The sequence below is a fragment of the Bos grunniens genome, chromosome 27 (genome assembly GCF_055505025.1).
Source record: "Bos grunniens cultivar Pamir isolate PY7600 chromosome 27, Bosgru_T2T1.0, whole genome shotgun sequence".
NCBI classification, from domain to species: Eukaryota; Metazoa; Chordata; class Mammalia; order Artiodactyla; family Bovidae; genus Bos; species Bos grunniens.
Genome location: NC_141191.1, coordinates 43,717,158 through 43,734,652, shown reverse-complemented (window position 1 = coordinate 43,734,652; position 17,495 = coordinate 43,717,158). Strand labels below are relative to the sequence as shown.

General features: G+C 49.9%; 1 protein-coding gene across 6 annotated transcripts in view; it reads left to right on the top strand.

The window, feature by feature from the left end:
- Nucleotides 1-16,288, top strand: part of UBE2E1 (ubiquitin conjugating enzyme E2 E1) — a 63,240-nt gene extending 46,952 nt beyond the window's left edge. For 5 of the 6 annotated variants that reach the window (XM_086380870.1, XM_086380868.1, XM_086380874.1 and 2 more), the window contains 3 exons: nucleotides 12,910-13,042; nucleotides 14,426-14,573; nucleotides 15,497-16,288. In XM_086380870.1, coding sequence (XP_086236996.1) covers nucleotides 12,910-13,042; nucleotides 14,426-14,573; nucleotides 15,497-15,594 — 379 coding nt within the window. In that variant the 3' untranslated portion in view covers nucleotides 15,595-16,288. Of the gene's footprint in view, nucleotides 1-9,259; nucleotides 9,641-12,909; nucleotides 13,043-14,425; nucleotides 14,574-15,496 lie in introns of those variants that run through there. The other variant, XM_086380873.1, reaches the window with a different exon arrangement.
- Nucleotides 16,289-17,495: the final 1,207 nt, after the last annotated feature.

Here is a 17,495-nt window from a genome sequence, read left to right as displayed (position 1 = left end):
TTTATTTTTTATTGAAGGATAGTTGCTTTACAGAATCTTGCTGTTTTGTCAAATGTCAACATGAATCAAAACCTGATACTTTTAACTTCTTGAAATAGACAATAACATGTTTATAACTATTGCATAAATAGCAAACAAATCAAGCATAAACCTAATGACATTTTCTGAGCTAAATTCAGGGTATATAGTTTTCTGAAATGTTACTGTCTGAAGCATGCTGGATTATACACATAAACTCAGCATTTCGTTTTTTCACAGATAAAATAATGATGTGTCTGCATGTGCTGGGGCAGGCTCCTGGGATTTGTGCTGGGCACGCTGGGGTTTGTGTGTGTGTGTTGATGTATCCGAGGCTCTCTGCTTTACTGATAACCCTTCGGGGTCGCCGCCGTGAAGTAGCTGTGATTTTCCCAGGGACTGTTCTGTTCTCCCTGTGCCTGCTCTAACCCAGGTTGTTCGGTTTCCATCGTCTCTTGATTAGGCTCTCTGCTCTGGTCATTGAACGTTGAAAGTGTAGCTTCCAGCTTCTGAATGGGCTGACGTTTTCCCTGTTTGGGGTTTTCCACTTCTTAAAACTGTGACAGTGTCTTCACTGTACTCCCGTAGGCAGTACAAAGCCATTAAAATCTAAACAGCTCGCCAGGCATTTAAGGTTCTCTGGGATCTGTTCTCCTTGTTTCTCCAGTTCCATTTTCAACTATATGCCTGCAGGAGATGCCCGTCACACACACGTCGTACCTGTGTTCAGTTGCCCCTTCCCCCGGAAAAAGCCTGTTGGCCCTCCAAGCACGACTTAGATGGCGTGTCACCACAAGCCTTCCCATTTCACTCTGGGACGAGCTTCTGCTCCACGTCTGTTCCAGTTCTCTGTTTCGTAGCCAGTTTATGCTGTACTGCAGTGGTACAGTGTGCATTAAACTATAATGCATACTCTTGGGCCAGTATCTTATGCTTATTTTCTGGGAGCTAAATGGATGATCCCTTGGAAAAATAGCTAATACATACCGTCTTGTACTTGGAGGAACTTGAATTGGTAAAAACGGGTTTGTGTCACGTGGTTTTAAAATGTTAACTTTGTTTCCCTTTCCATCTTTTCTTGGTTTTTGTTTTTATTAAAACTATACACCAGCATAATTTAAAGGATCTAGTATTTCTTTAAGGTTTGTTTCAAAGGAACGACTGTTTCCAGTACCTTTCCCACGTTTTGCTCTCCAGAGGCAGCTGCCTATGTGCTCAGTCGTGTCTGTCTCTGGGTGAGCCTGTGGACTGCAGCCCTCGGGGCTCCTCTGTCCGCAGGATTCACAGGCGAGAACACTGGGGCGGTTGCCGTGCCTCCTCCAGGGTTTCGCCCACCAGGGGTCAGACCCGGCTCTCCTGCCTCAGCAGGCACGCTCCTCACTGCTGGGACGCCCCCAGAGGCAGCTACCCACACTTCTTTGAGTTAGTTGTTTTGCTGTTTACCTCCCTGTTTTTAGGTTGCTGTTTAGTTGGTAAATCGAGTCTCTTTGCGACCCCGTGGACGGTAGCCCAGCAGGCTCCTCTGTCCATGGGGATTCTCCGGGCAAAGAAGACTAGAGCTGGTTGCCATTTCCTTCTCCAGAGGATCTTCCCCAGCAGGGATGGAACCCGGGTCTCCAGCTTAGACAGGTAGATGTGTCCACTGCGTAATGGTCACTACACTAGGTTCAGGTAGCATCCGCCGCCGCACAGAGGGAGGGGTGAGAACCTTCGGAGGCTGCTCTCCCAGCGGCTCTCAGGTGTGCGGAGGTGGTGGCTGTGGTTGCCCTGCTGCCCGTGATGCCCCGTGGCTCGCTTATTGTTGAGGTCTGTGCTCCCTGACCACCTTCACCCATATGCGCCCCCGCGTCTTCTCCCAGTGGCTTCATCTGAGCAGTGTTCTTTGCTGGGTGCAGCATCTTCTGTGTCTCTGGATGTTGATGGTGAGTTTACTCTGGGCTTTTTTGTGATCTCTGTGTTCTCTGGTTCTCCCCCTTCCCGTCTGTCTTGCTTTTTGTTGGCAGTGTTGGAGGAGCCTGCCCCTCGGTCACAGTTCCTCAGGCAAGCCCTGGGATCAGTGATCAGGGTCTTCCTGGGCCATCAGTGCTCCTCTGGTGCCAGGGAGGAGGGCTGGGGACTCAGGGGCGCCCAGGGTGTGCAGACGCCCTCGGCTAGGCTAGGCCCCTGCTTCAGAGCACCCTCAGTTTTAACCTCTTCAGAATGCGAACCCCCAGCCAGTGGGCTTTCTGTCCAGTGTGACAGTGACCACAGCGTCAGCAGCCTGGAAGAGCACGCGCTTGTCCTGCGGTGAGGGGGCTGCTGGGCTCTGGAGGCCGCGGTCCAGGCCCGGTTCTCTTCTGACTCAGAGGCAGGGGGAGAGCTGGGCTCCTGCCCCCCCGGGTTGGCTGAGCCTCGGTCTCGTGCGCTGGGCACACATGGCCTGACCCTGTGGGGTGACTGTCCGGGCGGGGACGGCACTGCCCGGCTCAGCAGCAGCCTCACAGACAGCCCTGGGACGCGGGTCCCTTGGGCGCACTCTGAGCCAGCCCTTCGGCCTGGCTTGGCACTGCCCCAGGCGTAGGCTCCGGGTCTTCAGGGAGTGGACGTGGTCTGACCGCCCGCCTCTCTGGGGTCGCTGGGCGTGGTGTGAACCCTCTTGTGATGGCCGTGTAGGGATCAGTCCTGGACGGCACGTCCTTGACCACTGTCTGCTCGCCTGCCGGCTCCCCCTTGGTGTCGTCTCTTGTCCTGTGTCCCATCTTTGTAGGTTCGGCCGTTTCGGAGCATCCCCTTGCTCTTGTGCAGGTGGCGCCTGGAGGAGGAGGAGCCTCTGGCGCACGTGTTCACACTGCCATCTCACGCACGTGCTCCAAGACGGTTGTTTCCCTCCTCTGGTCCAGGATTCACGTTAGGTTTGGGTTTTCTCTTTTTCCTTAAAAGTGAGAAATTGAAAATGTGTCCTTCATTTTTTGCGTCTGTCTCTTCTTTAGCCTTCCTTTCCAGCTGCATACTGGGCTCTCAGCTGCATCCTGCTCTGAGCCTTGGGCTTGCCACAGGTGTCTCCTTTGCTCGTCATCAGAACTTCTCTTGCCTTTTGATCTTTTCTCTAAAACTTAATCCTGAATAGGCATGTCCTTCAGTAGTTAGTTCTCTGAAAGTTTATCCCATGTACAGTTGGAAGTCACCAGCCGACATTTCTGTTAGGACCCTTTTCTTTTCGGGGAGAATGCGCTTCAGTGTTGAACGATTAGAGTCCTTTTCGGAGGCGACTGATGTTAGCCTGAGGTACATGTGTGTGCGCTGCTTGTGGTGATTTGGGAGCCAGAATGGTGGCTGGCCAGTGGCCCCGGGGCAGAGCCCTGGGTATCTGTCACTGCCGCAGCACTGGCCGCGTGTGTCTCGGGCAGCTGTGAAGCGTCACGTGTGGACGCCACACCTGGGCCACCTCAGCAGCTGCTGCAGCGCCTGAGCCCGAGGAAGCTTGCCTCTGCTCAGCCAGGAGGGCGTGTGTAGGTAGCAGGACGGATCTGGCGATGAGGTTTGGCAGTGAGAAAGGAGCCGGGGGCTCCCCCAGCCCTGTCTGTTCAGTCTCTCAGCCCTTGGCAGACATCAGCGGCCTTCCCCTGTTCACCCCTCACCAGCTGGGACTGAGAAGGAAGCCGGAGATTCCCCAGCGCAGTAAATAGCTCCGTTCACCTCCTGACCTGTGATTTCCTGGTGGCTCTGAGTGGCGATGGAGAGGGAGGGAAGAAAAGGCCTCAGATGCCCGGCTTCACAGAGCGCTGTGCAGGGCACCCCAGGCGGGGCTGCCCCGCGTTTCATCGCAGGTCGGTTCAGCGCTTGCCAGCCCCCCAGCCGCCGGAAGCCGGAGTGGATCTGAGCTCCTGGGACCCAACTCACTTCTCAGCTGCAAAAATAGGTGTCGTGTGCTAACACACCTGCTTTTTAGTTTTGGGTTTTTTTTTTCTATTTCCACCTGAAGAATTGTGTTCCTTTTTTTCTCTTTGCAGTTGAGAAACATAACATTTAGACTGTTAAGTCGGTTGAACTGATGCTCGTTTCTCAAAACCATCTTCGGTTTTCATTAAACTGAGGATTCTTACCATTTTTGGAGTTGTCACATTGTTATAAAAACCCCCTGTCCTCCTCACTAAGTATGTACTGTGTAGGGTGTATGTATTTTCAGTTAATTAATTTCTGCAAATAAAGTGGATCCGTTTTTTAAGAAATTTTAATAACACTTCTTAGCAGATGACAAGATTTTCTTGTTCCTGTTTAGTTCCAGCGTCCATCCCAACGTGGAAGAGAAATGAGATAATTAGGTAGCAGAAGAAGGCAATGGCACCCCACTCCAGCACTCTTGCCTGGAAAATCCCATGGATGGAGGAGCCTGGAAGGCTGCAGTCCATGGGGTCGCCAAGAGTCAGACGCGACTGAGCGGCTTCACTTTCACTCTTCTCTCTCATGCACTGGAGAAGGAAATGGCAACCCACTCCAGTGTTCTTGCCTGGAGAATCCCAGGGACGGGGGAGCCTGGTGGGCTGCCATCTATGGGGTCACCCAGAGTCGGACACGACTGAAGCAACTTAGCAGCAGCAGGTAGCAGAGGCAGGCTGGTGTGATTAGATGAAAGTGGTGTGAGTCCGGAGGCAGTTTTATCAGAAGCTCCGTGATTATAGCGGAAAGAAAACACACAGCAGGAAACGTGTTAGCAGGAAAGCCTAGCTGCCTTTTCCAGAGCCGGAACTTTCCCCTTTAGGACTTCGTCATTCAGGCACATTACTTCACCTCTGGAATCTGTTTCCCCATCTTTAAAATGGGGATAATGTGACTTTTCCTGATCCAAAAGATTTGGGTGAAGATCAGAGAATTCAAAGTTTATGAAATGATACGCTGCTCTGCAAATGTTGGGTATTGTCGGTTGGTTCTTAGAACGATATTTTAAATGTGCATATGTTAGGTCAGAACAAACTGATACCTAATAAATCCTGGAGAATTGAATTCAAACTTTATTTTGCTTATTGTACTTGGAGAAATTTTTATCTAATTTATTGAGGCATAACATTACATAAAATTAAATTCACCCGCTTCAAGTCTTCCACGTTTTGACTCTTCAGCTGAATTGAGTAGATGGGTGTTCGGTGATGTGAGCAGGTCGTCTCAGCTGGCGGTTGACGTTTTTCACGTGTCTGCTGAGTGGCCTGTCAGGTCCCCTGCCTTGATTTGAAAAGGATTCGCTTCCTGCTCTTGGAGCCTCCTGGGTTGGCATGGCACTGAGCCTTCTCTCCACTCCACGTGTGGGGCAGGGTGGGGAAGGGAGCGGGAAGGAGCCCCAGGCTGAGGGGGGAGAGTCCCAGGCTTCCCCAGGCTCCGTGTTGAGAGTCAGGAGGCCTCGTCACAGGGCCAGAGGTGGCAGCGGCCACAGTCACTTCCTGTGAAAGACCGTTTCACGTCGTCACCCAAAGATGCAGCGAGTCAGGAGGTCCCCAAGGAAAACGTATTTAGGTTTTGGCACAGGAATGAACTTGTCAAAATCTCCTCTCCTCCCCTTGGTGACTCTGTTCTAAACCACAGTCTATGAAAACTGGGCTTCCGTAGCCCGGGTTGAGTACCCCCACCCCTGAAACCCTTAAAACGCTGGTTTTCTGCTCAGAAATCCTGTTTACCCAGGACCTCCACATGACTCACCTTCTCTGATACTTTTCTCTCTTAGCGGTGGGTTCGATTCCGTGTTGTCTACTCTTTCTAAAATGGAAACACACGTTATTGTGAAAGTTAAACATGATTGTTTTTTAAATCCCAGTAATTTAGATCTGTTTGAAGGAGAAGGTAAATCCCCTGCCTCATTCTTCAGGTATAACCACTGTTACAGTTTGTTTGTATGGTACGTCTTACAAAAATGAGATTGCTTTACATACCATTACACACCTGCTTTTTCAGTTAACACTACGCTGTGGGTGTCTTTCGTCTTAAGCAGGATGCGTGCTTCATCTCGTTTAAGAGCTGTGGAGTCTGCCTTTATACGGTTGTACCGTGGTCTCTCTAACCTCTCTCCTAGTGGTAATTTAGTTCATTACAAATATTTTTCTATGATACATAAGGTCCTTATAAATATCCTAATACTATAGCCATGCGCACATGTCCATTCATTCCCTTAGGTTAATTTCTGAGAAGCAGAATTTCTGTGTCAAAGGGTATCCTGGATTTATATTTGAATAAGTTGCATCTGATCACAGACTACCAACTCGCTGTCCACAGCAGTGGAGGAGAGCGCCTGTTCCTCCTGCAGTTAACACGGAGCCAGTCAGTCATTTGAATCTTTGCCAGTCCTTACAGGCTGAGATGTGCCTCGTGTTGAATTTGCATTTCCTTGAGTCTGAATAAGATTGGAAATCTGCTTATTGGCCTCACGGGTTTCTTTTAGTGCCTGTGTACTTTGAACGTTTTTCTGAAGTCGAGGTACTAACCCTGTCTTGTACCGGAGGTCTCTGCACCCACCCTTGATAAACTATTCATGACTTCTTTCTCTGAAGGGTCTTCAGTTTTGCCGTCATCACATCTGTTGTCTTTCCCTGTGTAACTTCGTTGGTGTCTCAGCTTTGGTTCCCCGAGAAGGAGGCCCTTGAGAATTGGAACGCAAGCCGTTTCTGTAGCGTTAGGAACGGAGGGAGAGGCGGGAGTCAGTCTGGGAAGGAAGGGCTGTCCACGAAGGATGCCTCCTGGCCAGAGCCCACCAGGCGAGAGTCTCGGGACGCGCCGGGGACACGACCCATCCAGCCGTCAGCTGGTGGTGAGGCGGCTGTTGGAGGGTGTTTCTGCAGTTTATCCCTGCCTGACAGGAACATCCTAAAGGGTGCAAAACCACCTTCACCACGCAGTGTGTCTGGGGCTGGAGTCTGAGGCTCCCTGTCACCACCCGTCAGGGACCAAGGGCCAAGCGGGATGCCGGGGCTGCCCGGGCCCCCCGCACCAGCCATGCGGTCTCTACACAGGGTTCCCCCACCACCACCCCGCTCCAGCCATACGGTCTCTGCACAGGGTCCCCCCCACCGTGCCTGCTGTGTGGTCTCTGCCCAGGGTCCCCCTGCACCTGCTGTGCGGTCTCTGCACAGGGTCTCCCCACCCCACACCTGCCGTGCGGTCTCTATACAGGGTCCCCCCCACCCCACGCCAGCCATACGGTCTCTACACAGGGTTCCCCCTACCCCGTCCTGCGCCTGCTGTGTGGTCTCTGCCCAGGGTCCCCCCGCACCTGCTGTGCAGTCTCTGCCCAGGGTCCCCCCGCACCTGCCATGCGGTCTCTGCACAGGGTCCCCCCACACCTGCCGTAGGGTCTCTGCCGCAGTCAGGTGGCAGTGGGGGAAGGCAGGACCCTCTCCTCTAAAAAGGCCCTAGCTTGGGGAGTCCCGCAGGCTGCCCCCGGTCCACTTCCAGAGGGGTGGGAACCAGACGCCTGGGGGAGGAGTGTCGGGGGTCTGTGGATTGTGCGGTGAGCTCGCTGCAGGGAGCGTCTGCCGCACCTCCTGCCTGTGACAGTCACGAGGAACCTCTCTCAGGCACCACCCAGTGCTGGGAGCTGACCCAGACGAGGTTTGAGGGCTGCCCGGAGGCGCTGGCGGCCTCTGTGCAGGGCTTGGCATGACATGTCCCCACCCTCAGGTAGAAAACCCTCACGCATATTTTCTTCCAGTTCCTGTTCAAACTTCTAAGGTTTTGTTTGTTTTAAATACCTGATGAAATTAAAGATCAAACACTTGTTTTAATGGTTAGCCAGTTGTGTTAATATGATTTTAAAATAATTTCCCCAGCAGTTCTCAAGTTTTTAAAGAAGTTTCAGGACCCCGTTATACCTTTAAAAATTATTATAAGCAAGAGCTTTTGTTCATGTGGTTAATAATTACGGATTTTTATTGCATTCAAGATTAGAGCTGAAACATTAAAAAAAAAAAAAAGCTCATTTAGAAATAACCCAGGACATGTTAACGTGCAAGTCTGATTTTCCAAATCCAAAAACCCAGATGAGGGTCACTGTTTTACGTATTTGCAGATTCCTTCAGTGTCAGACTTAAGGCAGCAGCTGTACTATTCTCTCTGCTTCTGCACTGACTGTCCTCAGATCATCCTGTCGGGAAAGCTCCACGGTGCAGATGCGAGAGCTGCAGAGGGGAAGAGGCAGACGGTGGTTCAGGGCTGTGGGTAGCTCTGACCTGTGGGCTGCCGCAGGGACTCGGGATACTGCTCGTCTGCTTTCTTCCCTGATGGTGTCAGAGCCAGCTCGAGCTCAAGGCGCGTTTGTCCTCCAAATCCCCCTGGGTCTGTGCTGAGGAAAGCGGTAGGGGCTGGACCGAGGACGTGCAGCAGCTGCATGGGGCGTTTGCTCAGAGCCCAGGAGGGGTGCGGGAGGAGAGGAATCAGTAGCCTGGCCGGCCAGCCCCAGCCTGGTGCGGGCATGCGGTCTCAGATCCCCTCTGTGTGGATTAGCCACAAATGAGCCAAACTGGAGTACTTTCAAGGGCAGTGAAAATTTTTAATTATTAAGTAAAAGCTTTATTAAACAATGCAATTAAAATAATTGTAGAATTCACACCACATAATAAGTGACCCAGAAAGTCCGCTGCTGCGAGACAGTTGAGGCAGGTCTTCTTTGACTCGGGAAGGCAAGGCTGGGCCTCGCGCCCCTGCCCACGGCTCCCTGCTCGCCCGCCCGCAGTGTGGAGGCGGCACAGACGGCCAGTGTGAGTGGGGGGAAACCTCAGTGAGGGCTCTGGAGCCAGAGGTATGTTCTAGAGTCTTGTCTTGGAACCGAGTAGAGCCCGGGAAGTTCCTTTTTGAAGATGTTGGTGTCCTGTAAGTAAGTAGCTTCTCCTTGTGGCCCTGTTGCTGTTGAGGGTTAGCACTGAATGTCTGGAGGGTGCACGTATTAACAGGTGTGCCTTACCCCCACCCACCGAAGTCTAAACAGGAGGCTCTGTCTCCACTGGCTGCCTCTCACTGACCTGCAGGGCGGCTATCGTCTCTGTGGACAAGCGGGCTGTGCTCCGCTGCCCCAGGGAGAGCCCGACTAATCGCTGGTTTCTACTTACAGTAGTCCCTGAACAGTGCGGGGATTGGGGGTCCCAAGTACAACTTTGGACTCTTTCCAAAACTTCTAACAGCCTACTGTTGACCGGAAGCCTTACCAATAACAACCATCGATTAACATATATTTTGTATGTTGTATGTATGCTCAGTCATACATACATACATACATACATACATACAGGTGGCTCAGTCGAGTCCGACTCTTCGCGACCCTCTGGACTGTAGCCCGCCAGGCCCCTCTGGCCACGGGATTCTCCAGGCAAGAACACCAGAGTGGGTTGCCGTTTCCTCCTCCAGGGGATCTTCCTGACCCAGGGATTGCACCCACGTCCCTTATGTCTTCCAGCGTTGGTGGTGGCGCGGGCTCTCACCACTAGCGCCACCCGGGAAGCCCGTTGTATGTGTACCTACATTTGTTTTATGCCTTCATGACATACCTGTTTCTTAATTTTTTTGATATTTCTAGGCTCTGCAATTAGGCTGTGAGTTTTTTCAGATTGTTAGAGATCCTCCCAAAATTTCCCAATGTATCTATTGAAAAAAATCTGTGCATAAGTGGACCCCCGCAGTTGAAACTCGTGTTGTTCAGGGGTCAGGAGTCCTCACTCGAATAGCAGTTTTATAGATGCTGATGTGAACACCGCACCTGAAAACTCAGGGCTCCAAGGCTGATACCCTGGCTCTGGCTGCTTCAGTGGAAATAGAGGGGTAACGGCCTGAGAGCCTGACCTGCTCAGACCATTTCTCTCAATTTCTCTGGGAAAAATAAATTAGAATTGTTCTAAGTCAGGCTTGTCTGGTTCCTGCAGAAAAGAGCTATTGTCTGGTCCACCTTAATCCTGAATAGCTACCTGTTTGACACTGTATAGGAACACGGCCTCTGAGAGTCTGGGCGTGCTGATTGTCTAATTCTCCGTGATCCTTCCAATGTGTTGTCCCCCCTGTCCTCCGCAATCTGATTTTTTTTAGGCCCTTCATTTGGGGCTAATTCGTCATTTCACATGCTCGCTGCCTGCCCTCACTCTTTACCCGGTAGTTCAGAGGTTAAAGCCCGATTCTGGGCTCAGTTAACCAAAAGCTCTAAAAACTCAGCTGCCCCTCATTGAGAGGAAGGGACCTCTGAGGGCCTTGATTTCTGAGGCCTGCAGTTCTTTCAGTGTCCCTGCTGGAGTCTCTTTCAAATTGTCTTAAAATAGTTTTCTTTAAAAAGTTGTGTCCTTATTCGGTGTCTACGTTTTTTCAATATTGGAATGTGAATTTCCGGAAGGACTGGATGTTGCTTTTTCCTAAAGCAGTAGCATGTAAGATAAAACTACAGCTGATGGCCAGTTGGGCAAGATTGAGCTTTTGTGGGGTTTTGTTATTTCACCTAACTTGGAAACACTGTCATATAATCCTGAACAGTGGTATATATTTTGACCAGCTAATTCGGTGTTAATTGCTATCAGGCCTACAAACCTGTACTGTATGTAGGAAATTACTCTGTAGAGACTTAGTCTGATGTGAGAGAGGTTGTGCACCCACGTAGCTTGTAGCAGTTTAATCCACAGACAAGGCTTTTCTGATTGGAAACATGTTTCAAAAATGAGCTCTCCAGCTCTGCAGGCCCAGATGAGCCCGTGCTCCGTGGAGAGTGTGTCACGAGTGCCTTTGACAGGCTGGCTGCTCTCCTGCGGGAGACGGGGGGTCGCTGTCCTCAGTGTGGGTGCAGCCAGCCTTGGGCTTTGTGGGAAGGCCCCTCCCTTGGTGGGCGTGGACCGTGGTGGTTTCCACTTGAGTTTGTCTGAGTGAGTTCCCCTTCCTGTGCAGGACAGTGTGTCCCCTGCTTGGACTTACCGTTCCAGAGTGACTGCCTGGGTACACAGATGTGAGCTCCTGCATGGACCCCAGCTTTCCTGGGCAGTCCTTTAGGTGGGTCCTTGGTCTGAAAGTTCTTCCCGAGGGACGGTGCTGAAGGGCACCCCAGGCAGCCCCGCCGTGTGAGCCCGTGAGGAGATCGGCCGGGTGCCCTGTGTCTAGACGGTTACTGTTTTCTGAAGGGGCGCCAGAACAGCATGGTTTTGGGGTCTGTTTTTATAAAATTCCTCTGGATGTGTTCAGTAGCTGTCACCAAGAAGGTTGCTTTCATTCTCTGGAGCGATGTCTATTGGGAGTGATTGTGGGGGATGAGGAGTCCCTCTGGTCAACTAAGAAAAGATTCCTGCTATTTTCTCATATTCATCTTGAATTTCTTAGCATAAGGAGAGTAAATTAAGAATGGACTTTGAGTCATATGTTTGTAGGGAACATAGATTTGATGGCAGATCTCTTCCTGTAAGCACTTCTCAGTTCTGTGTTTGGTTATTGATCTTACAGACTGAACAGAGCTAAGCATCACCAGGGTTGATACTTGTTTTTTTACTGCAAAGAAGTACAGATGGAGAAGGAGAGACCTAGAGAACACAGCAGGTCATCTGAGTCTGTTAGAAGATGGGAAAGTGGAGCTGATGTTTGTTGCCATTTGTGTTCTCCAAGGCTGCCTTCTCAGACTCTGATGTGCTCAGGCATCGTTCGGGGACTGTGTTAAGATGCAGATTCTGTTGCCGTAGGTCTGGGGCCTCAGAGTCTGCTTTTCTAACAGACACTTGGGGGATGCTGATGTTGCTTTTGTTCAGGGACCACGTTTTGAGTAGCAGGGGTCTATAGAACTCTGGGGTATGTGCAAATCTACTTTTTTGGGATCTCAGTTTTCCAACCAGGAATGGAACCCAGGCCGTGGCAGTAAAAGCACCAAATCCTAAACACTAGACCGCCAGGGAACTCCTCAATCCAACTGTGATTGGTAACAGCCGTCTGGATCGCATTTCGCCTGCTTTCTCTGTACTGGGCACTGAGCAGCAGAACAGTGATCGGGAATGGTGGTGGCGTCTGACAGCCCGTGGGGCTGCAGACAGACGTGGTTCTCTTTCCCACTAACGCGCACACTCCTGTCCGGCTGCGACATGCAGAACCCTCCTCAGATGGCGTCACCCACGGAGAGCGCGGCTCTCAGGCTCCCGTCGGGTGTGGGCTCCGCGGCCTGTGTGAGGGCAGCGGTGCCCTGTATGCGGAACTCGTTGCTGTCACGCGCCTTCTGCGGGGAAGAGGAGGAGAGACGGGACCAGCCCGTCCAGTCTTCGCGTTTCCCGGGGGTGTGGGTGCCTCCAGGCGCCTGTCCTTCTGAAACACGGGTCACTGTCCTGTGGGGCGACCCCGCGGGTCCGTGGGGGCTTCTGGGAAGAACGCGCCGCGCCGGGCCGACCCGCCTCTGCCGTCCCGGGACCCGCCTGCCCGTGCGCCCCCACGCCCGGCTGCCCGGCTGCGGCATGCTTGTCGGGTCGTCGTGTCCCCCGCCGCCCATGCATGGTTGACGCTGTTCAGAGAACTGCGACCTGTGGGACTCCTTTCTGTTTAAGATTATGGAGAAAGGGGGAAGAGCCCCCTTCAGAGGGTCAGAAATGACGCTTTCACCAGAGGTGACGCGGCTCTGAAGAGCTCTGTGTGCTGAGAGGTGTTTCTCGTAAGTGTGGTTTGCGTTTCCTGCGGTGCACGGAGGAGAGGGTTTCTGGCTCCTTCCCAGCCGGGCCGGTGTGGAGGCTTCGGCGCCCCTCCCCGTGTTCCTGGACGGAGACGTGTTGGAGGCCCGCACCCGCGGGTCTGGAGGCCGGGGGCCTGTGCTCTGCGGAGCGCCCACGTTAGCGGGGAGGCCGGGAGCGCCCACGTTACCGGAGCGGGCGCAGCGACGGGCCCTCACGGGCTGCGCCGCCGGAGCCGGGCTGCCGGCGCCCTCTCACCGCCGTGTGTTGTCCGCAGCGCTGGCCCCAAAGGCGACAACATCTACGAGTGGAGGTCCACCATCCTTGGGCCCCCGGGCTCCGTGTACGAGGGCGGCGTGTTCTTCCTCGATATCACCTTCACACCGGAGTACCCCTTCAAGCCTCCAAAGGTAAGGGGCTCCCCCGACTGACGCTGAAGTTCAGATATTCCTATGAAAGATGAATCCGGCTTTTAAAATGGGGGTTTTAACCATAAAAAGCAGATCCTGACAAATCTCTTAAGTACATTTGAACATACATAAAACACATCTTTGGGTTGACTGCCTCTTCTGGCAAAGACCATTTCTAAGTAAGTGTGTTTCCATGGGGCTTAAAATCCTGCACATCTCCCCATAAGTAATCTCCTATTTCCCACTCATCAGGAAAAGTTTCTAACCAGTAAAAACAGTGTCACGGTCTCCACACACGGACGAGTACAGGGACTGTTAGCGTGGCCCCAGGGCGCGGATGACATGCAGATCCCTGAAGTGCTCCATATTTAGAGCAAGGCAGCTGGAGACGCTCCTACCGACCAAGCCTCGGACTCCCTCGGGCCCTTCAGACCCCGGCGCGGGCTCTCCTCCAGGGTGGGGGCTGCCAGTCACTGTCCCCTGGGAGGCTCAGGGCCTCTTCAGAGTCCGAAGCAGAGCCAGTGTATTTCACAAGTGAGAACTAAGAGAGCAGACAAAACAACCCTCGTGTGGCTGATGTTGCTTTGCCTGCTGCTGTGGTCCTTACCCGTTTCTGGCTCCACCCCCGGAAACTGTTAAAGTGAATTCTGTGATGTAGGCCTGCAAGACAGCTGCAGGATCTGATGTAAAGGTCAGAAATGAGCAGAAACAAACCGCATCCGCTGATCCATTTTTCAGCCTTTTGGGTGTGTGATTAGTGTTTGCTAAGCTGTTTGTCTTCATGTTCCCACTACGGTGTTTGAATAAAGGTGCTGAAGTCTGCTTTGAGGCCATGTAGTTCTACCAGCTAACACAAGAGGTCAGCAAACGACTAGCTATTCAAACTCTAAAACGTTAGGAAAATATGTACATTAAAACTGCTGAAGATGAATTCAAGAAACATACAGGGAACTATATCCAGTCTCCAGGGGTAAACCATAATAGAAAAGAATATTTTTTAAAAAAAAGACTGTTTTTATGTGTCTGTGTGTATGTATGTATAATTGAGTCACTGTGCTGAAAAGCGGAGATTAACACAAAATTTGTAGATCAACTATAGTTCAGTTTAAGAGGAAAAAAAGGAAAAATTGAAGTTACCTTGCTTTTTGTTGGTGATTACTTCTTAAATGAGATTGTATCTGTGAATACTTTCTAATCTCAATTTTATTAAATCGTCTCTTAACACAGGCCTTTTTAAGTTAAATTGTTACTTTATTCACTTTTTTTTTTAAACCAATGTCTTTCTTTAAAAGTTTTAATTAGAGCCATTTCATTGAAAAGGTTTTTTAGTAAAAAGTTTCATTGTGCTGTTTAAATTTCGTTTAACACTACCTTATTTTTTAGGTTACATTTCGGACAAGAATCTATCACTGTAATATTAACAGTCAAGGAGTTATTTGCTTGGACATTTTGAAAGATAATTGGAGCCCAGCACTAACCATTTCTAAAGTCCTCCTTTCTATCTGCTCACTTCTCACAGACTGTAATCCTGGTAAGCTTATGGCCGTTTACCTTGTTTTATTCCTCCTCACCTGGGAAATAGTGGTTTTTTCCATTAAACTAAGATTTTCTAAAGTTCAGATTTTATTTTTGTACAAGCTTTCAAAGGAGAAAAACTTAATTATTTTTCAAAGAAATATCTAGTCAACAGTTGTTGAAAAACGCAGCCGCTTCCCCAGCTGATGTGCTCTAGGAACAAGGTGTTTTAATCTGCAGGCTTCACATCAGATTGCCTTAGATTTTTACATTTTTAGTCATTCCCTCCTTTATTTATTTCTATTCTGCTTTTGCATATTTCCCACGAAGTTCTAAAACGACACGCTTGTGAGTGTTTTTGCGTCTGACCTGCCCTCTGCCTGCAGGTCCACCCCACAGCTGCCCCTAACTGGATAGTGGTTCCCTGCTGTATACTTAGTGATGACCAGACTGTGGTGCTTTCTGAACCTTCATTTCCTCTAACTAAATTTTTTTCTAGATAAGCCAAATACAAATTTAATTACTAAAGATTCTGTTTAGGTTTCAGAGAAGCACTGCTTAACTGAAAGTACAGGTTTCGACCTGGCAGCTTTGGCCCTTTCTGGGTAAACAGTGGAGAGGTCAATAGTTTGATGTTGCAATAGCCTCGAGGGCCTCACCGTGTTCAGTGTCAAGACCGTGGTGCCGTTGAGCAGGTGGTCCTGTGAACGGAGCTGGGTGTTGACGGTAGTCAGGGCCATGAGCCTCCTGGACCCTGACACGGAGGAGCAAACCCTGTGGTGGGGGGAGAGGAAAGTCTGGAAGGAAAGGCATCCAGAATGGAGGAGGGGTTGGATGACAGCCACCTGTCCACATTCTCCCAGGCTGGCACTGACCTCCTGGCTAAGATTGAAATGTCCTTTTCCTTCCCTCAAAGTAATGTGCATTCTTCTCTTCCAGCCGACCCCTTGGTGGGAAGTATTGCCACTCAGTATATGACCAACAGAGCAGAGCACGACAGAATGGCCAGACAGTGGACCAAGAGATACGCTACATAAACTGGGTTTTCACAGGTCTTCACATTACTTGTCTGTCACAGAGAGAGCTGCTTATGGTTTTGAAGGGGTGGGGGAGGGTGGGAATTGGTAAAGAGTAGGGTATTTCTATAACAGATATTATTCAGTCTTATTTCCTAAGATTTTGTTGTAACTTAAGGTATCTTGCTACAGTAGACAGAATTGGTAATAGCAACTTTTAAAAACTGTCAGTAGTTCTGCAATATTAGCTGAAATGCAGTACAGAGAAGAATAGACATTTGGGTTCAGTTGCTTGTAGACTGTAAATTTAAAACAGCTTAATTTCGTACAGGTTACACATGGCCATTTATGTAAAGTCCTTCCAAGACTACACACTTTTTTGTTTTGAAAAATTGGAATTTGTTTTCCCTCCTTGAAAGGGAACATTGATATTTAACGGCTTTTAGAGACTGTCATCTCATATATAAAATGGACACGTGGCTATAGGATACCAATACAGAAAATGAGTAGTTATGTATTTTATTTTATATGCCAATCTACTTTATTGTGAAGAGAGAGAGGTTTGAATCAGGACTTTTGAAAACCTGTAGTAAAATACCTTAAGCTGTTAACTGTCAGGCGTGGAGTAGGTTGCTCAGTGGATTGGCTCTATGTTGTGGACTACTCAAGTCTGCATTTGTTACTGTGCTAATAAACAATATTACAACAACCACCAGCACTGCTGCATTCATTACTTTCTTCTGCCTTTTTGGTAGTTTTTCTTCTTGCTAGATCTTTTACTATTAAAACAATCTAGAGGTAATGCAGACTGAACACGTTGGTTTCATTTACCCAGCACCAACTGGGCTTGGTATGTTACTCTTAATTTATCCAACAGCCTTGCAGGATAACTACTGAGGTGCCTTAGAAAAGGTTAGATAATCTAAGTCATTTTCTTCCAAAGATAAGAGTTCTGCTACATCTTTTTAAAAGCATTTTCCAGTTTGTAGATGCAGTGGTAGAATTAGGTTGGTGCAAAAGTAACTGTGGTTTTTCAGTGTTGCGCTTTGCCATTTGATGTTGGAACACATTCTTAAATGTGGTTATGTGATACATCATTTTAATGTGCATGTCTCAATTTACTTTTTTTTGTGTGTGTGAATGACTTATTACTTGCTAACAAAATGATGTTTGACAAAAAATAAAATCAATTTTCTTACTCGATCTCAAAATGAGTTGTGAGCAGGAGAGACAACTCGAAACATCAGTGACACACTTGGCCCAGGAGCTGCTAACACAGCGCAGGGGTGGATCAAGAAGTCCTGCAAAGGACACGAGGGCCTTGAAGACGAGGAGCACAGTGGGCGGCCAGCGGAGGCTGACCACAGCCAGCTGGGAAGATCTTCGAGGCTGATGCTCTTACAGCTACACAAGAAATTTCCAAAGAACTCAAAGTGAACCTTTCTATGGTGATTTGGCACTTGAAACAAACTGGAAAGGTGAAAAGGCTCTGTAAGTGGGTGCCTTATGAGCTGACTGCAAACAAAAACTCAATTTCTCAATCCAGTGCAACAGTGACGTGCAACAAAAAGTGGATTTTACACAACTGGCGATGACCAGCTCAGTGGTTGGACTGAGAAGCTACAAAGCACTTCCAAAGCCAAACTTGCACCAAAAGAAGGTCCTTGTCACTGTTTGGTGGTCTACTGCCGGCCTGACCCACTACAGCTTTCTGAATCCTGGTGAAACCATTCCATCTGCGAAGTACGCTCAGCAAATCGGTGAGATGCACCAAAAACGGCGATGCCTGCAGCCGGCACTGGTCCTCAGAGAGGGCCCGATTCTCTCCATCCAACACTCGCCGCGCGTAGCACAGAGTGGTCCACATTCTTGCCTCATCCACCACATTCACCTGAACTCTCGCCAACCGACTATCACTTCAA